The sequence below is a fragment of the Akebia trifoliata genome, chromosome 4 (genome assembly GCF_017979445.1).
Source record: "Akebia trifoliata isolate Shusen 1 chromosome 4, ASM1797944v1, whole genome shotgun sequence".
NCBI classification, from domain to species: Eukaryota; Viridiplantae; Streptophyta; class Magnoliopsida; order Ranunculales; family Lardizabalaceae; genus Akebia; species Akebia trifoliata.
Window position 1 is genome coordinate 8,989,477 of NC_141378.1, and position 20,570 is coordinate 9,010,046.

At 37.0% G+C, this 20,570-nt stretch overlaps 2 protein-coding genes across 4 annotated transcripts; one reads left to right on the forward strand and one right to left on the reverse strand.

Moving 5' to 3' along the window:
* The first annotated feature begins 742 nt into the window (after window positions 1-742).
* On the forward strand, window positions 743-4,239 carry LOC147403576 (acidic leucine-rich nuclear phosphoprotein 32-related protein-like). The gene is made up of 2 exons (XM_086439197.1): window positions 743-2,108; window positions 3,812-4,239. Exons 1-2 carry the CDS (start codon window positions 936-938, stop codon window positions 4,064-4,066), a joined length of 1,428 nt encoding a protein of 475 aa, XP_086295323.1. The 5' UTR covers window positions 743-935; the 3' UTR covers window positions 4,067-4,239.
* Window positions 4,240-5,627: 1,388 nt separating this feature from the next.
* LOC147403577 (protein ESSENTIAL FOR POTEXVIRUS ACCUMULATION 1-like) lies at window positions 5,628-18,858 on the reverse strand. 3 transcript variants are annotated; one of them, XM_086439196.1, is made up of 11 exons: window positions 18,699-18,809; window positions 17,817-17,857; window positions 17,596-17,684; window positions 16,503-17,414; window positions 16,308-16,425; window positions 16,109-16,174; window positions 13,596-14,408; window positions 11,068-13,501; window positions 7,167-7,369; window positions 7,031-7,090; window positions 5,628-6,294 (listed from the first exon to the last, which is right to left on the reverse strand). In XM_086439196.1, exons 3-11 carry the CDS (start codon window positions 17,680-17,682, stop codon window positions 5,903-5,905), a joined length of 5,085 nt encoding a protein of 1,694 aa, XP_086295322.1. In that variant the 5' UTR covers window positions 17,683-17,684; window positions 17,817-17,857; window positions 18,699-18,809; the 3' UTR covers window positions 5,628-5,902. The 3 variants fall into 3 exon arrangements, with proteins under 3 accessions (XP_086295322.1, XP_086295319.1, XP_086295320.1); XM_086439193.1 differs by lacking the exon at window positions 17,817-17,857 and having other exon boundaries at window positions 18,699-18,858; XM_086439194.1 differs by lacking the exons at window positions 16,109-16,174; window positions 17,817-17,857 and having other exon boundaries at window positions 18,699-18,858.
* Window positions 18,859-20,570: the final 1,712 nt, after the last annotated feature.

Consider the following 20,570-nt stretch of genomic DNA (forward strand, 5'->3'; position numbering starts at 1 on the left):
TTATTGGTCAACCATCAATTATCATAACAAATTCAAAATTTGCATAGAAGGAAATCAAGTTTATTGATCAACTGTCATTAGCATTTAGTATCCACTGGCTAAAAATCTTGGCGCCGCTTGTATCCAACATTTTAGTAACTCATTGAACAATCTAGAGTTTCATGTAATATTTTAAATAAAAACAACGAAACCACCTCTCTACCTAATAAGGGCTGGACATTTTCGTTATGCAAATTTATAAAATAAATTTCAATGCTGTTGTTTTTTTAATTTTTTAATTTTATTATATTTTGATAATTAATTATAAATTTAATCATTTCTTAAATCTAATGTTAGTATGAATGTCATAGGATTAATGGGACCTATTTTAATGTGCTACTGCTAGAAGGAATTTTAAGGAGAGAGCATCAAACGTTATTGTCTTCGAATAGTAAATTAGCGCCTTGGATGACGTGTCGAATTCTGCGCGGTAGGGGCATATCAGTTATTATGACAAAAACTCGAGGTATTTCGGTAACCTATCGTGGCCATAATGATCAGATAAATCATAAATGGAGATTCTCTTCCAATCCCCGTCTTTATCCAAAAACAAACACAACCAAATCAAATCTGAACCGTTAATGTTTCCACGTCATCAATCCGAGTCTCGTTAATCTAACCGTTGGGAATGCTCAGAAGAAAGACAAACGCCAAATTTGAAATGCGGTTCGATAGTCGAACCGGAGTCCGTGCGGTTCAACTCGCCCCACCAAAGACCGAGAGAGAGAGAGGATTTTTTAGTTTTTGTTTTTCTCTTCTTCGTTTCTGGAATTACAAAATCGATCCTCACCTGAAAATTAGGGTTTAATGGCGGTTTTTAGGGGTTGTTTTTGAATCTAGGTTAAGATTAGGTTCTATTGGTTCGATTGTTTTTGAAATCTAGGGTTTCGATTTCAATGGATGAGATTTGGGAGAGAGCAGTAGAAATGGCTCTCGAAGGCCAAACCAATTACGCTTCTGTTCGAACCCTAACCCTAGATGGAGCTGTAAAGTTTGTTCATGGCCGTTTCCCTCCACCAAATCTGCTAGAGAAATTTCAGAATCTTGAGCACCTCTCGATCGCTAATGTTGGATTATCGTCTCTCGAGAATTTCCCCAATCTTCCAAATCTTCAGAAACTTATCCTCTCAGACAATCGAATTGCTGGTGGTCTTGAATTTCTTGTCGAAGCAGGGTTAGATTCGTTGCGGGACCTCGATCTCTCGAACAATCGGATCCAATATCTGGAAGAACTTGTACCATTAGCGCAACTCAAGCTTGTTTCGTTGGATCTATATGAATGCCCGGTTACACGGATCAAAGATTATCGATCTAGGGTTTTTGGTTTGATTACATCTCTTAAGTACTTGGATAAGATGGACGTTGATGAGAATGAGAGGCCAGAATCGGATGAAGAAGACGAAGACGAAGATGAAGACAACGTTGAAGAGGATGATCCTGGAAGTGGAGAGGTTGATGGTGAAGAACGGTTAGGGAAGCTGAGTAATGGAAGGAATCGTGATTTCGATGGCGTCCATGATGTTGATGAGGACGAGGAGAGCGATGCAGATGAGGAGATAGAAATTGCAAGAGTTGAACATGGATCGAATTCGCATCACCATTCGAATGGGTTTCGGATGGACGCTACGGTGGATGGAGACGAGGATGAGGAGAGCGATGCGGATGAGGAGGAGACAGAGATTGCGAGAGTAGAAAATGGATCCAATTCGAAACACCATTTGAATGGGTTTCGGATGGATGGTTCGGCAGATGGAGATGAGGATGAGGAGAATGTGGAAGAAGAAGATGATGATGATGGTGATTTGGGGGAAGAGATTGATGAAGAAGATGGTGAAGATGAAGATGAAGATGTTGTCGAGGTTCATGAGATAGAGGATAGTGATTGTGAGGAAGATGGGATTGAAGAAGCTGATGGGGATGAAGAAGTAGAGCGTTCGATGGCCACTGAAGGGGATATTGATGGGCATGAGCAAGGAGAAGAAGAAGACGAGAACGGGGAGATTGGAGAGGATGAAGAACAGGGCATCGGAGAAGATGGGGAATGCGAAGAGGATGACGGTGAGGATGAGGTATTGTTTCCCTATTTCTTCAGAAAATCTTAGGTTTGCATTGTTTCTTTAGTTTAATAGTAATCGCCATTGTGGTTTTGCATTTGGGAATTATCGTTTTCTAGTTGGTGATAATCACTCTCAATAGCTGAAGACTTGGCTTTGGAGTACAAAAATCGTGATTAAATCACGATTTTAAATGCTGTCCATTAAATCACATTTTTCCCAAGAAGTTGGTATTTGAATAAAATCACAGATTATTTTTATTTGTAGTGTTTTTTTAGTGTTATTTTTTCATTTAGTATATGAAATATTTAAATATTTTTAAACTTGGATTTTATCAATCTTTTGTTTACTTTTTCCAGAGCTTTCTATTACCGAATTATTCCCGAACCCCGACTTTGTCATTATATGTTGGACAAAGTGGAATGTAGCAAATGATTTGTTTAGCCAATCCCAAATATTTGGAATAAAGTTTTGTATTTGGGTAATCACACTTATTTTCATTGGATGAATAACTATTTGGAAAATATGTGTTTTGTTTATGAAAATAATGTAAATCTATAACGTGCTTAATTGGAGATAATGCATGCTTGTAATGTTGTTGAACCCATCTAGATGTTTTGACCCATTAGTATTGTGTTTATGGTCATTTCTTGTCTTATATGTGCAAGTATTTCATGAATGCAAGTTTTTTAATTAATCATGAACCAGGAATTCATTTGGTGTCTTAATACTTAGCTACTAATGTCAATGCATATTCTAAGTTATATTAAATATTAAAAATAATATATTTTTAGTTATCAAATTAAATATATCTCAGAACATAGATCAATACTGATTTTCCTAAACAAAAGTTGGATATGATGCTCCCTTTTGTTTTTAGTGATCAATTGCTAAGCTTGAATTTATATGGCTTGCGCATATTGGTTCTTACACTGTACTTAGCTCTATTGTGATCCCAGTCTTTCCGATGACTTTATCTGATGGAGTTGAGCTTGTTTTTAGGAGTGAGTATATTATGCATAACTTTGATGTATTTATTGTGACAATCTTGGGCCCAGTGGAATTAGTAATTGATGAGAGCTGCTTCAGTTGAACCCTACATGATTAAGTCTTTGATTCTTCTAGTGAAAGCAACATAAATGCCCAATAATCTGGCTAATTTTGGAGTTGAGCTTTTTCTATTGGTACCTTAATTATCAGGTTGTCTTTTATGTTTTTGGGGCAAGATTCTGACTTTTTAGGGCAAGCATAAAATATGGAAGGTGAACTTCAAGGGTGGCCTACAAGTGTCGGTAGAACTTTTTGGTCAAAATTGTCATTATCCCTTAGATGATAGGAAAACACAAACATGAGAATGTAGAGGGATTCAAGTCCTATTCCTATTGGTCCATCCTACAAATATAAAGACAATGTTAGAATCTTTTTTCTCTTTGTTTCTCTTGTTTTAATTTTCTGATTTTGTGTTTCGTGTCATCTTGTTTTTTGTATCTGTGTATGTGGATTATGAAAGTTACTCTGTATTTAGTTATTGTACTTGGGAGGTATTTCTTGGACCTTTGGATGATTATGACCACCATTCTATCTGAAAAACTTTTAATAGTAATCAAGACAAGATCAAGCTAGCTACTAATTTTTATTTTTATTTTCCTATTGCTTTATAATAATGTCTTCACTTCATCGTATTAGAATTTTGATTTATAGTTTCATGTCAATTCCAGGATGACGATAATGGGACGGAGTTCTTGATCCAACCCATTGGGCAGGTTGAAGAAGGTGATGATGATGCTGGAGGCAGTGATTTGGACCCAGGCATCGAAGAAGATGATGCCGTTGAGGAAGTCAAAGATGATGACGAGGAGGACCGGAATGGCAAAGTCGAGCCAGAACCGGGGCCATCTTCTTCTCAGCCCAAAAGGAGGAGAGACAACAATGACAAGTGTGTTGTGGATGCCAAATTGGCCAAGTTGCATTGACAGCTTCTCCATGTGTATATATGGATATTTTGTGGTCCAACAAATGAGATGATGAGAGAGGTGGTGAGGGAAAGAAGAATATGGGGGGTTTATACTTGAGAGATTGTTAGTAGACTTTATATTGAAGTGGTACAGTACCTTTTTTCAAAAAAATCTTTTTTTAATTATTTGTATCCACATGCTTCCCCCATCCCCTTCATGGACGGTGGTTTTCGAAGGAAAAAAACTTTCAGGAATACAATATTCGGTGGGGGTTGGTTCCTGATTCGTCTCTCTGGCTGTTGTGCATGGTCAAGGGAATGAGACCTGTTCATGGGTCCACCCTGACCGGTCCAACAATTCGACTTAAACCGCCCCTTCTCATCCTGGTAGGGACCGTGTTCTAAAAAAAATAAAATATTATTCACCTCTTTGGCTCTTCCTCTTCCTTTACAAAAGAAGCCTACACCCAACACATTGATTGCAATGATCATAGCCATCAACAGATGGGCCATTTCCGGTTGTAGAAGCAAATTTCAAAATCCCAAGGCGCAATTGGAGAAGATGAGAGCCCCAAGTGGCTGAATCCCAAGAGAAAAGAGATCGTCCATTGAGGGCTCACACTTGTGTCCATTCTCTACCATGTCCACTCGTCTCCTTATGTCTCCCCTTCACATGCACAAGCACATACAGTTTCATTAAATAGAAGAAAAAAAAGTTATTCTCCATCATTTTCTACTTGATGAAAGTTGAAAGTTTTTTATTGGATGTAACTGCAATCTTGTTCCTTCTTTCGCTGTAAAGTTAAACGAATAAACTTTCATTCATGTATACTCTTGTACCAGAGCATTACAATGGTACCACTTTTTTTTTCTTTGTTTTTGTAATTGTAGGATATTTTGCCTGGTCGATCACCATTATTAGTTGAATGGGTCCTATAACCTACAAGAGTTGGGAGGAGGGGGAGGGGGAGGGAACAAAACAGATAATTGATTGGTTGATGGCAGCCTCCTTATTCGTTTGTTTGTATTAATTGTATTGATAGTTACTGAGACCACACCAATTCATATGATAGTAACAAAGAATTGGCGGACGTGTTGGGGACGCCCCATAGTAAAAGTTGATGTAAAAATAGAGTTCTCTAAATTTCGTGTTGGTGGCCTCTGGTTCCAAGGCTTTCTACTTGATATAGAAAATCAAAGTTGTTTACTATCGAGTAGTTGAAGATTCCTCTCCATAATTAAGGCACTTAGTTGGTGATGGCAGGAATTTAACCAGGAAGGTACCTGCATCCGGAGATCTTCATTTCACCTACACTAAGCTCTCAAGTAAAGAATGACTTGTACAGTTGATATTTGTCACAAAAAGAGGATGACAAATAAAGGCAGCTCTGTTTTACCTCCAGAGGCAAACAAACTAAATTTGGGCCGACAGCAAGCGTACGCCAAACCAAGAAATGTGATTTCACAGAAACTAAAATTGTTTGGCAGTGAGTAACAAACATGAATGCATTATCGGATCAAAGCTTGGACTTGTACCACTGCCATGAATTAATTAGTCATATACAACAAAACAGCAAATGTGAAGATTAACTTAAAATCCAAACTACCATATATATAAGTAAAAAGAACATGGTTAGCTTCATTTGAATAACTTCTCTAAGCTTTTCTATAAATATTCATCCAACAAGCACAAGAGCCCCCCTACCATTTAAATATTAATCCACAAAACTGCTTGAGCTAATAACTCAGTTAGTAAGATGCTGCTCTACTCTATTAGATAGTCTGGAAAATCCCAAAATTAACATTTACATATGTTTCTTCAGACATTGTATTTACAAATGCCTTGGAACCACTCCTAATCTTCGATGGTCTGAATCTCACCCATCATGATGCGGTTACTGACAACGTTAAACCCTAAAACTAATGGACTCACTTTCTTCCCTTTCTTCCCTCCTTTCTTCTTCCCCCCTCCCTTGATGGACTCATTGGAGTCCCCCACCACATCTGGGTCAAGGTCTCCAATGCCTGCACTGTTAGTATTTACATCTCCAACACACGAAGCATTTGCTTTCCTGTCATTTGGAGCCTGAAAAGCAATGTCAAGTACATCGGCAGATAACAGCTCTTTGTAGTTCAGAAACTTGTCGATGAACTCATGATCAGGATCGAATGAGCCAAGGTTCTCTATCAGAAGAATCTCAGCTTCTGAAGTTGATTGCTTCAAACAAAATTCCAGGAAACTTGTATCTGGACCATGTGCATTAGGAAAAATAAATTAATGTCAAAATCAAGTAACATTGATTTAAAAGCCAGTCAGTTATTATGTAGAAGAAAATCAGAAATTTCTTGGAAATGTAAGTCGATATTGTGGCATACTGCAAGGGGATGGGGCCCACCGTTTTAATGGTCCTACATAAGAGATCTAGACCAAGAAATCATCTGAAGTGGACAATTCAAATGATCAGACACCCTGATTTTTCCCAAAAAAGATTCTAGTCGTCCAAAATCACTCTTTTTTTTAATGGGTAAGCTGGACTAGAACTCATGACCTCAAAGTTGCTTTGCGATGTGCCAAACCAACTGAGCTATGGGTATCGGGTTAATATAAGCTATGAAATCTTCCCATCTTCCATGAATTTCATCTGTATCTTTGTCATAGGTGAAGCATAGGTACAGTCCAACCTAGACTTTCAGTCGTGAAGTTTGTGGCAAAAAACTTGTAGTGCAGAACAACTTTGGGATGGACCCAACTCATCAAGCCAGATAGAGGCAAATAAAACGTTGATAAAACCTCATTCAGTTCAGTTCTGTATTGGTCAGACATCCTAAAGATGTTTTTGTATTGGTCACCAACAAGGATGAGAACTAGTATTTACAACTTAAGAGTTTCCTTTTTGTACTCGCTGGGCCCAGCAGAATTCAATGAAAATGCAAATATTTAAATGTAAAATGCAAGGTAGAGCAGGGGAGAGTTATAAATTACCCTTTGAACCAGTAAGCCTGGCAGTTTCACTCTCACACCAGTCTCTGAAGTCCATGGCCTCTGAAAAAATAAAGAAAACACAAGATATCAATAACATCCTAAAATGAGATGATCCCCAAACAAAAAATGGGTTTACCTGAATGTTTTTTCAATGCATCTCTCCTCCCTTTTAGTGATGACTGAGCAGCCGTAGCAGCAGGTGGGGATGAAAGAGAATAGTCGGCAGGTCTACCACCCGTGGACTTCTGTCGACCAGACAGTCCTCCAAGAGTTCCCTTTGCAGGAGTGTTTTTGTGTCCCCAACTGCTAGGGTTTGCTTGGGATGAGAGATCTGATGACCTTAAAATAAATAAAACCAAATCTAATTATACTGAGGATGGTAGTAATGTAAGCAGTCATAAGATTAGGGACAAAAACAAACAAAAGCTTCAAAATAGTGTTGGTGGACAAAGTTGGAACCCACAACGTAATAAAGAAAGAAGCAGTGCATTATTTGATCGCATGCACACACAGACAACGCTCATAATAGTTGTACACATTTGGACCAGTTAAAAACAACCATTAACGGAATCATCCAACAAGATCCTCAGAATTGTAGTTAAGCCAGCTGGATGGAAATAACCAACCAATCAATCAAACTTTTTTTTAAAACAGCGATTTAAGAGAAAGGAGTGAGGGTCCCTTGATAGTAGATCATTACTCCAAGAGAACACCATGCAAGGGATAACTGAAAAGGGAAACATTTCTATGAAAAGTTAAATAAATGTGGAAAAATAAAATTTCTAAGGAAATGATGGAAATAATGAGATAGTTTTCATCAACATGAAGATCAAATTATAATAAACAACCGTGTATGGTGTGAAAATGAAGAGCAACAATTGGCATAGGTATCACAGAGCCCAACACCCAAAAACAATTATATTCTGTATGGAAATGAAAATAATAATGTCACATTGATTGCATGCAACTCACTGTTGCGTAAATGACTAATTATTAAGTACTATTTTCACACATAAGCCACGTGAATATCATATATTTAGTGTTGATGCCACCATCTATTGACAAGACATTCAGTTTAACCAGGTAAGACTCTTAGTCTCCTCTCTAGTAATGACTGTTGCTCAAAGTAAGTTGAATATGCTATGCACAAATAAAATGCAAAGATGGATGGTGTTGAAACATTGTCCAATTATTTCAAGTACCTAAATGTATTAAAATAGTAGTGTACAAGATTCTTGAGGTATCTCGGAGAGAAAATAATACGCATAAGGAAACATGTCGTAGCTCTGTTGTCAAAAGCTGGGCCTAGGCCCCACTTTGCCTGCCTAGACCATCCAAGCGCCTAGGCCTTAAAGCGGGGTTTCAAAAATTGCTGTTAAAATGACACTTTCATGGTATAATTTTGTATACATTGTGTTCCAAAGGGTATTTAATCAATTTTAGGAAATTGTGTCTCTAATACTTAGCTAAGCTTGTGACGTGCATCAAAGATTTAAAAAAACCTAGTAGTTTGCATATGCATTATTTCAAAACTTAGGATTTTGATTAAAATTACTTCAAAAAATTATTTAAAATTTCGAATGAATAATCTTATATTTTCATATTTTATCATTTAATATATTGTACATGTCTTTTTGTAATTTGAAATATTAATTAAAGCTATTTTGAAGGATAACATAATAAAATGATATTTCTATTACTTTAGGAAACCAAAAACTAACTAAGGTGGTTATAGGATTGAGGGATTGTAATTTTATTTATCTTGACAAAGATGGCCTTGATAATAATAAGTTAGATGTAACGATGGAGGCATTTTTGGTCTTTCAAATTTTGGTGTCAGCAAACAGCTAGTTAACCTTCTCTTATTATGACAAAAAAGATATGAGGAGCATCAAATTAATTTAATATTTGCAGTTACATGGTTTTCATTTTTCTTATATATTAGTCGAGTTGACTTATAAGTTTGTTCGGTAGTTGGTAACTTGCTATGATCTTGGTAATGGCATTTACAATTTTTTTTTTCTTTTTTGCACGACCTTTAATACATATATAATAATTGAAACATTAATTATTTTTTGTCGCTTAGGCCCCGCCTAGCGCTTTTAACAACCTTGCGTAGCAGGTAACCAGGGATTATCTATATAACAAGATGAGAACCAAAGAGGTTAAGAAAGATGCCTACAAACTAGCACAAATGGTGAGTGAGCCTTGGTTAAAGATGAAGAGATAAAAGAAAGTCATAAGGATTATTTCCATAAATTGTTAGATGAAGACTTAGGACTAGAAGGAGACATGATTGGTAACCAAAAAGCACACGTAGTTCCATAGAATTAGGGTAGCAAAAGTAAAAATAAATAATAATAATAATAATGGCTATAGCAAAGATGACTGGTAGAACTTTAGGACTAGTAGACAGCATTCAAATAAAAGTTAAAGACTGATGGAACTTTAATTTAGACTAAAATCTGAATTCTTGCCAGGAAGATCAACCATTGAGGCAAACTTTCTCTTAAGACAAATGATTGAGAAGTTACGGGGAAAAGGAAGAATACCACATCCTTTTTATAAATTTAGAAAAATACCTAAGACAAAGTCCCCAAAGATTTAATTTGGTGCGTATAGGGGAAGAAAGGAGTCTCAAGTGGATCAACAACAACTAAGCCTTATCCAAATTCCAGAGCCAAATATTTGGTTATTGAAAGCAAATTCATATCAGCCTTCACCATCTCCATTCTCGTTCATTTGGGTCTCCCTCTTGCTCTTTTAGGACCTTACAACATAAATATTTCTTCTAAGGCTGTAATCGGCCTTCATTGAATATGCCCAAACTATTTCAGTTGACCTTCTCTTAGTTTGTCACCTATTGGAGGTAGTCTAACCTTTTTCCGAATGCCTTCTTTTCTAATTTTATTTTTCTAGTCTTTCCACTCATTCGTCTCAACTCTCACATCCTCATCTCTGTTACGCTCAAAATTTATTAACATGACGCATCTTGACAGCTCAGCATTCAGCTCTGTCATAAAGCCTAGCTGGTCTTTACTAACATCTGACAAAATTTTCCTTTTAATTTGATTGGTACGTCTGTAACATAGCATTCTAGAACATACCAAAACACATCGATACATTAAGAAAAAACACCAAAACTTTGCATACTAAGAACATACAGCAGTATTTCGTCCGAATATAAACCAGAATTTTTTGGCACAAACATCCGTAAAGGAACAGAACTTTGAACCTCGGTTTTGTGCATCTCTTCCACAGTTCCACATGCTTCTCATAGAAAACAGAGCTCAAATATAGGCATTTGTAACATAATGGAAGGTGGAGATAACCGTGGCTTCTCATCTTCAAATCTATTTAACCTTGCACTATGGATGAGTTCATTTCATGACCTTAGTTCCAGTAATTATTTTAGGCATTAAAGGAAACACAAAAGTAATAATACAGAAGATTAAATATAATCAAATGAAAGATGTTTCTTCTAAGATGCATGCATCTGCCAAAGGATATGAGTGTGAGTGCATAACAGTCAAAGGTGAACCATTACCAGATGTGACATAATTATGAACCAGTATTCCACAAAAAGCAGGAATAAAATGCATAAAAAGCTATTACATTGAATGGCAGAACAAGAATCATTTTGCCGAGGGACAAGACCCCTCATTGATAAAGAAGATGAAAAAATATTCAAATTATTTTTCTTTTAAAAAGCTCAAGAAAAATAACTAATATAACATAATATTTAATATAAAATTAAAATGAAAGAACTTTGAAATAAGTGCAATAACTAATATAACATAGAATCGTTCTAAACTGACTTTCTTCAACAATGCACTGACGTGGCAGTGTACAGAGAACCATATATTTTTTCCTCGGGATACAAGGAAGAAAATCAATGGTTCTCTGCATACTGCCACGTCAGCACAGTGTTGAGCGCAGTGTCGAAGGAAGTCAATTCAGCATTTTCCTATGACATAATATTTAATATAAAATTAAAATGAAAAATGAACTATGAAATTAGGGTGTATTGCACATACTGCTTGGCTTGTTGTTTTGATTGATCAAGAGGGCCCCAGAATAAATCATCTTCTGCCTTAGCTTTTGACTGAGCAAAACCAGCAGAGTTGATCTGGATAGGAGATGCAGCCTTAGATGGAGATGATCCAGAAAGTGGCCATGAAGTATTACTTCCACGGGTGCCTCGAGTTGGCTGGGCTTTCTGAGGAGTTGACATCTGAGTTTGTTGCTGAACATAAGGTACCTTCTTTTCTTGTTCCTTTTGTATATCCCTCAATGATGTGGGTTTAGGATGCTTTCCTGAGTTAGTTGACCATGCTGGAGCAGGTGAATGGTTTACCTGTTCGCCCTTCCAGAGAACAAAATCTCCTAAAGAAGGACCTGATGGTGGAGCAGGCAATACTTCCTTCTCCTGTTGTACCTGACGAGAACTTTTGCCTTTCTCAATAGGACTTGATGCAACGGAAGTATCAGCTGAAGGAATGGGAGTTGAGGCCTTAACTCCCACACCACCTTTGCTCTTTGCAGTCTTTTTCCGACTCTTTTTAGTATCTTTAGCCTGAATAAAATCATCTTCATCAATAATTGGATCCATCTGTGTGGCAATAAAATCACCTTCATTGGACTTTGCCAGAACTTCTTCTGCCAATAAATCGTGTAACTGACTCTTTTTGTTCTTTGGATTTAATGCATTATCAGATTTGTCTTGAAAATTATCTCCAACAGTTTTAGGCTCCAAATTGGTAACAATCCCAGCCCAAGGCATCAAGGAACTCATGACATTAGTAGATGTAGAAATATCAGTAATAACAGCCATTTCAGTTTGTGCAGTCAGCTTTTCTTCCTGTTGAATTTCCAAGAGTGACATAGCCTTGAGAGAAGGAGCAGGTTTCCAGGCTCGATGTGTCAAATGTGTTTGTGGGTTTTGCAGCGATGAGGAATCAATTTCTTTTGATCCATCCTTTCCTTCGTCAATTTCAACTTTATTACTGGACATGCTTCTAGATAACGAGCTTTCAACTGGTTGAGAACCCATAGCTTCTACAGCAGATGTCCTGTATTTGGTATCGCCAGTTTGCACTAGAGGTGTCTCATAAATAGCTTCTCCAGCGGAGTTAGAATCCGCAAAATTTGCCCCCTCAACATTAGATTGTTTTGATTGCCGTGAAGGGGATGTATTCTCTATTTTCTTTACAGGATCTGAAGAGGATTGTGCCTTTGAATTCTTTTGCTTTCTGGACTTCTTCTCAGAAGCTTTTTTTACCTCGCGCGGTTCAACACTTTTTTCTTCTTTAACTGAGGGCGAGTCACCATAACTTTGTTCCTTCTGAACTTTCAGTTCATCAAGGATGCTAGAAAATGGAGCTTTCGCATTATTGATCTGTTCAGGTGTGTTGATTTCATTTTTGTCAGTCCCCAACGAAGGTATAGAATCAAGAATTCCTGGCTTCTCTGAAGGACTTTGAGATATCTGCTCTTGAGCTACAGCAGCACAGATGTCTGGAACAGAATGCTCATGTGAAGAGTTCTCCATCATCTCTGGCGAGGTTGCGCCACCTGTCATCACTGGCTCATGATGAGTGGTATTCTCAAAAATTTGATGTGGCAAGAATAGTGGAGCCGTTTCGGAACTAACAGAGTAACCAACATCCTGTGAAACCTGTGAAGCCGAAGGTCCAATGCCAGATTTAAGTCCATCTTGTAAGTTGGACATTGGTATCTGTGAATTAATGTGAAACAATTCATGTGGTAACAGAGGCCCAATGTGCCCATAGGGTTCACTGAAAAGCTGATGAGACCGTTGTTCAGAGAGAACCTGAGAAAGCAATTGCTGCTCTTGTTGCCGTAATAACTGTTGTTGTTGCTCCTGTTTCTGTTGCTGCTTAAGCAACAATAGTTTATCCAGCAGTGATGGCTGCGAGGGAACAGGTGTCTGGGAATGTAACTGAAGTTGGGACAACAAATACTGCTGTTGCAGTAAACCTAACATCCGTGGGTCTTGAGTGAGACCAGAAGAAAGTAGATTCTCTTGGGATACAACATTGAAGGGGTGATCCACAGCCTGGGGGATTATATTTGTTAAAGATGGCTGATTCTGTTGTTCAACCCCATATGCAGCTTGGGGAGGGAAACGCTGATTATGATGCATGTCCAAGCCACCTTGAACAGTGAAATTTGACCAATTATTAACTCCATTGTTGACAGCAGAGGAAGAAGAATTGTCAGGTACACCTTGAAGGATCGACATCAAGTCTACATTCGAAGGATTTGGTACAATCTCCACCTTTGGAGCCATAGAAGCTGCATCTCTTCCTGGCCAATGTTGAGGATTTGGTAGGGACCTCTCCCTTTCCATTGACATTCTCTGGGCCCGTAAGTAACTCAAGTCATTTACACTTTCTGCTTCAATCGGATGCATACCACCAGAACTATTGCCAATATATCCTTGCAAGCCTACAAATCAGAATTGAATCAACTAAGATAAAGCCACTATTAAATCATGAATTGCATAGAAACATCAACAAAATAGAAGTAAGGAGCAACCAACCTTCAGAGAGAGAGAACTTCCCTAAAGAAGAGCTGCCCATATTACCAGACATCAATGACTCCAAAAATCTGTTCTCAGCTCCAGTCATTGACTCATGTCTATTCCTTGACTCATTCTTTATATTATCAAACTCATTTGAACTTGCATGAAGCTTACCAAGACTACCGAACTTTGGTTTAATTGTCTCTGAAATTTCACCATGTTTTGGTGCACCAAAACCAGGAGGGGCCCTTGCTTTTGCTCGCAAGTGCGGCATAACATCCCCAAGCAATGAGAAAGGAGTCTCAGGGGAAGTATTTGCTACGCGAACTTGCAAGTCAATACCAAAATATCCAGCCTCAAACCATCCTATAAGATCGCTTCCAGAGAAAGGACCTTGAATTTCACCTTGGGGATCTTTATAATGGAGAGATAAGTCCTCTGGAGAAGGCTGTGGCAAAAAATTTCTGGTTTCTCTTTCCCTGCCCATGACTTCAGATAGTTGCCTTTTAAGAATGGGATCTTGGGTGATTTCTGAATGAAAACCCTCCCCAACATGCCAGTTCTCATCTTTATAATAAGATGAAACAACTGCCGAACTATTCTCTCGTGTTGTATTCCGATCCTTCTGTGAATGTGAATAGCCCATGTCAGAATTTCTTGACCTAACATCAGTGGGAAGATCTCTCCAATCATTTGACGGAACATGTGTGCGTTCTTCCAGTGAATCAGATCTCCATGGAATGCCTGGATGAGAACTTCCCTGCATGCTTACTTCCCTACTGATTGCCACCTCATCATCCCTCTTATGATGAGCGGCATCTGACCTCAAAGCTGCACAAATATAACCAAGGAATCACCTTCACCGATAACAACAAAACCTTAACCCAAAAACATCTGGGGTCAGCTAAAGAATATGTCCATTAAATTTATCTACATGAAAGGATCAGGATGCACCAATCAATGGACCTCAGCTGGGAGTTCCTATATCATAAAGCAACTGAACTAGATAATCATAACCATTCAATCTTCTTATTTCTGGAGTATTCTTTTTTTCTTTTTTTTGGGGGTGTGGGGGAGCATCCAAAAGCATGTGATGTATGAGATGGCCGTGATCACCACTGTGGATGCCCCTTTTTAACAAAATGAAAAAAGACAACGTCACAAGGGGAAGGGAAAAAGAAAGAAAACAAATGGTCGATGAATCAATCTTCCCTTCTGTCCAACTGTTCTATTTTTTTTTTCTACAGCAAAGTGGGAAAATAAACATAGAGGGGAAAAAAGAAATCAATCTCTATTTTCCTACTTTTGTCTTGTTATGTCACCCACAATGAATAATGATCAACGAATAAAAAAATATTCAATTGCTGAATTAATGTTTTATATCTATCTGTGATTTTGAAGAAAAGTATTTTTCCCAACAGTTTTATTTTTCCTTTGTTCCAACAAAGTAGAAATAAAATAGAGTAATAGTAAGAAGAAGAGAAGGGAGGAGACACACACACACACTTAGACAAGGTGTTAAATTTCGATTTTGGTGCACATTTTGACTAGTGTGGAAACCAAAAACAACTATATTCTCTACATGGAAATGATAATAATGTCACAATAGCTGCAAATACCTTAATATATAAAACACTTTGTTAAATGAACCAACCATTAAGTATCACATTCAAGAATTATTATTATATCCTTTTTTTATGTATAAAATAAGTGAATAAAGATTATAATATATTCAACTAATCAGAACATTGATGACTATGTATGAGTGTTAAAAAAGAACGCTAACATGCTTAATTTGTTTATAATATTTATTTTTACGAATATTTTTTCAATAATGAATATTTCAACAATTTATTGAAGCATCAATGTAGCATTTTTTAGATCTGAAATTTTTTTATTTCAGTAGGAATTTACAGTTCACAGAAATAGTTTGTGAAATGAGCAACGATTTTCTTATAAATATATACAAAAAGAAAGTGTCGATTAGATGTTGTGTCAAACCTTGTGCAAATAGAAATATTTCGTGGAAATATGTCAAAATTTAATAATATATATACATATATATATATAAAGGAATAAGACATCCACCTCCACTTAATTATCTCAATTTTTTGAATTTCTTGGTTGGCAAGAAGTTATGAAGCGGGATATTATGAGCTGAAAAAGTAATACATTAATGCACTGCATCTCCTCGATAAAAAATAACAAGTTTAAGTCTTACAAAACAATTTCAGATCATATGGTTCACAATTTCATGATACCATTCAAATATGAATCCTCTGATATTTACACATATAAATACCTAAATACAATTCATGCATCGGATTCAATTCAGGGTTTCTACAACTTTGAATCCTGAATTCTACACTTTCAATAGCAGTGGCCTCAACAACCTGCTTCGTATAACAAAAATGCATTTCTAGGTAAAAGATCACAACATCTAAATGAAGTACCTTCTACACTAAAAAAGTCAGATCCATATGAGTGCATGTACTTTATATAAGGATTCTTAGATTAATTTAAATGGTCACCTTTTGAGTCATTGGCACTTTCACCCTTATAATAATCAAGGACAGACGGTAAATCTTCTCTACTACCTGACCATCCAAAAGGTTGACCACCAAAATGTTAATAAACATAACCAGATCTTTGGAATAGATAACATGTCACGCAAATGCACATAAATACGCATATGTACTCAAATGGCTGTGTCATTGATAGATGCAGTACCAAGAGCAGCTCGTCCCGATTGCACATCAGTAGAATTCCTCCCAATAGATCCCTCTTTAGAAATCTGAGGCATGCCACTACTAACGATATCCCCCTTGTCAATTCCCCTTAGAATAACCTACTCAAGCAGTAACACAATTAAATCAACCGCAAGTAAAAAGACAATTTTTCCCATTAAGATGTAAATCAGATTACCAATTCTTCAGGGGTAGGTGCAGAAAGTGCTAGAGGCTCTAATGATTCGCCTTCCATCAGAGAAGATGGAACTTCTACAAACCCTTTTAATGGCCTCATATAGGATCTCATGTCAGTCATCCTGTATATATCAAGCAATTTTGTCCTGCTATATTTAAAAGCAGAATCGTCTCGACGAGCACTTTCACCTTTGTCCAACACAGTACCTAAAGAATGAGCATGAGAGGAAACACTATTTATAGCGCTTCCACCAAAGCTGACCCTTCCACGACCAACAGAAATGGTCGGAGGGGAATTTTCCCATCGCCCTCTACCATAGCTAAATGTAGGAGTTCGTTTGTTTGGTATTGGAGTTTGGTTATGAGGAAGCTCTCCCCTTCCACGACTTTGGGAGGAGTTAGGTCGCCATGGTCGATATTGGTCCCCCTCCTTGTCCTCCTTTCCATGATTGGTTAGATGAGACAATAATCTATCACGCGGCATCTCATCGTTTCTACTGGAATCCAACCACTTCTCATGCCAACTTTCTGATTCCTTCTCATCTGGCCCCCAGCGCGTGTTCCATTTGCTCTCACGACGCTGATCGAAATTACCATCCCTGTTACTTGAATCAGTCCAACGATCGGGTGGGGCACGACGTGCTTCTCCCGAGTGTCTAATGGAGTTGTCCATCCACCGACCCGTCTTGCGTGCATCCCCAAGCTCCTTATCCCCCTCCCTCCAATGATCTTTGCGGAGAGTGGAGTTGTTGTGTCTTTCTTCTTCATGCCAACGGTCACGCCGACCATATTCCATATCATGCAAGGGCGGCCTGAAAACATCCCCTTTCTTTTCAATATCAAGGATTTCCTCGTCATTTCTTGATGATTTTGAGATATTTGAATAGCCTGGATATGGGCTGAGATGGGATTCCTGCATAACAGAAAAACAAAAAGATTAAAATTAAAGTTGTATTAAAAGGTATTTCTAGACAATATAGGAATGGTTATATTGAAGTGATATAAACATCCCAATGTCCGAAAAATACATCATTTGAAATCCAACAACACTTGACTACGCTAAGATAAGGCAAAGGACGTGTAGGATAACTCACTCCAGCTACCACACCATGCTTATTCTCCCCAGACTTTGCTTGAAGCCACTGTGGTGAAAGAGGGGGAGGATTATCAGGCCCTTGCATGTCTACACATCACACAAGAGAATGAATATTAAGTTAATGAAGAAGTGAACAATTTGGTGTTAAAGCAAATAAAGAAAAACTAACAGATAGGCAAAAGCAAGTATGCAACAAGATTTACCACAAGCAGTACATACATTAGGTTTGTTCCATCTAAACCAGGGCATTGTTGGCAAGTCTACAAAACAAAACATATATACAGCCAGTCTTTCAAAGATTAGATTAAATTAAAACTTTTTTGGCTTTACATCTAATTCATAGAAATGTCAATCATGATTTAATCGACAAGTTTTTGAAAAATATCACAGGTTATTTTTAGTATTTTTTGTGTTATTTTATAATTTAACATATGCAATATATGTTTTTTATATATTTTGTATACTTAAAAAATTATTTTTATTTTTTTAATTTGTCCAATGTTTTCCCAATTTTATAGACTTTTGCGGAATTATTCCCAAACCCCAACTTCATCATTATGATTATAATAGAAAAAGTTAGGGATCAATACCAATTGTAGTGTATAAGCATGAAATGATCAACTTTGCCCAATAGAACAAGTTTCAGAACTCATGAAGACATACGGACTCCAATTTCAAAACCAATAAATTAACAAATAAAAGTAGAATTATTACAAATCATCAAAGATTGGAGCTTCTGTTGCATGTTAGTAGAAGGAACAAACCAAGCAAAGGCAGTATTAGTTAAACAAGCGAATTTAGAAGAATAAAATGTGTAAAACATCATTAAATATTAGTTTCTTAGCATAAAAAAAAAAAAAAACCTAATAATGAAATTTCGGTCGCACATGCAAGTAGCACTCGTTTACAACCCTACACTGCCACCAAATCAGCAATCTAGGTCTTAAAGAAACAAAATAAACAAAATCGGCAAAAAAAAATCTCACAATGCTAGGGTTTCTATCTGAAACTTAATAGAAGAAGAAAAGAATCGAAGATAGATTACAGCTCTGAAGAGTGAGGAAAATTGAGATAAAGAGAACAAATTTGAAGACGAAGTACCTTTGGAGACCTGCTGAAGGGTTTCCACAGAGAGGTGATTGCGAGAATCAGCATTGTTTCGGTCCGCCATGGATGACTAAGGAAAGTTGCAGAGCTCGAGAAGTCAAGAAGAAAACCTAAGTTGGAGGTGAGGGCGAGAGCGAGCAGGGCGAAATGCAAGTTAAGGAAATGTACGACAACTGAGTTAAGATATTCTACTTCCGTAACTTGGATTATGATTCGACTTCGTATCTATTCTAGACCGTTTAAATTCGGTGGACCCGAAACAGTTTGTTGTGATCAAAACCACTGTTGTAATTAATTGTTCTGATTAGGGAAAATTATTAAAATAATAATATATTAATTTATAATTATTTATAAACGAATTTAGCACCCCAAAATAAATAAAAAAATCACAATTTGATGGTCAGTTCTACGTGTTAAATATATAAATTGATCCAAATTTGACGGTCTAACTATCGATATTCATAGGAACCTACTTCCCAACTTTCAACCACTTAATTTTAATGAAAATCGACAATTCAAATATCAATTTTCATTCTATACAAAGTAACCCCACGATCCCCCACTCACTCACTCTTATTTTGACAAAAGGTCATCACTCACTCACTTTCAATTGCTACAAAATCGAGTTAGAAATATGTTTTTAATTTAGTTATATTCTTCAAATTTCTTTAAAATTATTGATTATTTAATAATTATAAAATATTATATTATTTTTAAAATAATTTTTCCTTATTTTTAAGAAAAATTACGAAATAATAATAATTTTTATTATTTGTAAGTATTAATTATAAAAAATTTAATATAACAATTATAATTACTAAAAATCACAAATTATAATTACTAAATTTTAGGGTATGTTTGATTGCATGGAAAGTCACTTTCCATGGAATTTGAAATCCATTGAAAATTAGTAGTGAAAAATAGATAGGGTTGGAAAATCAAATTCCATTGTTTGATTTCACTTGGATAAAATCATAGAAAAAACATGAAAAAAAAGAAGAAGAGGAGAAGGAGGAAGAAGATGAGAGGAGGGGGAGAAGAAGAAGAAGATGACAAGGAAGAGGAAAGGGGGAGGATGTGGCGGCGGTGGTGACGATGGTGGTGGTGACGACGGAGGTAAGTGAGGAAGATGGGGGGAAAATGTGGTGGTAGTGGTGGCAGAGGAGGTGAGAGATGAGAAGAAGAAGAGAGAGAGAAGGTGGTCGGAGACAGAATCGAGGCGACGGTGACAGTGACGGTGACGGCGATGGTGACGACGACAACGTCGAGGTTAGTGTAATAGTGGTGGTGGTGGTGGTAGTGGTGGTGGTAGAGAAGAATTGAGGATGGAAAAAATGGGTGAATTTCATTTTCCCACCCATATGGATGGGAAAGTGAAATCTATGATTTAGTGGACTTTTTAAATGGGGTGGAAAATGAATTTTCATTTTTATGTGCAATCAAACACTTGAAAAATGTCATTTTCCATGGAAATTGATTTTTCACCCTATTTTCCATGTGCAATCAAACATACCCTTAATAAATTTCTCTTTTGTTTAGTGTCTCTATTTTTCTTCACTCAGGTAGTGTGCATTAGGACGTATACAACTCATGTTAAAGGTGACGATACGGTTCCTGTACAGGTTGGTTCTATTTTACGCGTAGCGCATATCTTGTTGTACGGGCGTAAAAGTGCGCCGGATCTTGGTTACCGTTTCCCTGGGAGCTAATTTGCCAGTTGAAAATGACGATATTGACCTCAACTAACTCTGATTTTGCCGTTTTACTTTGGAAAAACACTTTCCTTACTGACTTGATAAGATTTCAAATCCTACCAAGTATTGTTGAGCTGAAATGGATTACCACATGGGAAAACCAACATCACAG

Bases quoted from the DNA above. Each gene is read 5' to 3' on its own strand.
- LOC147403576 (XM_086439197.1), top strand. From the start codon at position 936: ATGGATGAGATTTGGGAGAGAGCAGTAGAAATGGCTCTCGAAGGCCAA. The intron at 2,109-3,811 runs GTATTGTTTCCC...TGTCAATTCCAG, and splicing joins AGGATGACGGTGAGGATGAG to GATGACGATAATGGGACGGA.
- LOC147403577 (XM_086439193.1), bottom strand. From the start codon at position 18,768: ATGGCGGACCGAAACAATGCTGATTCTCGCAATCACCTCTCTGTGGAA. The intron at 17,685-18,698 runs GTACTTCGTCTT...TGTGATGTGTAG, and splicing joins CCTTCAGCAGGTCTCCAAAG to ACATGCAAGGGCCTGATAAT. The intron at 6,295-7,030 runs GTAATTTATAAC...CACATGGTCCAG, and splicing joins CAGGCTTACTGGTTCAAAGG to ATACAAGTTTCCTGGAATTT.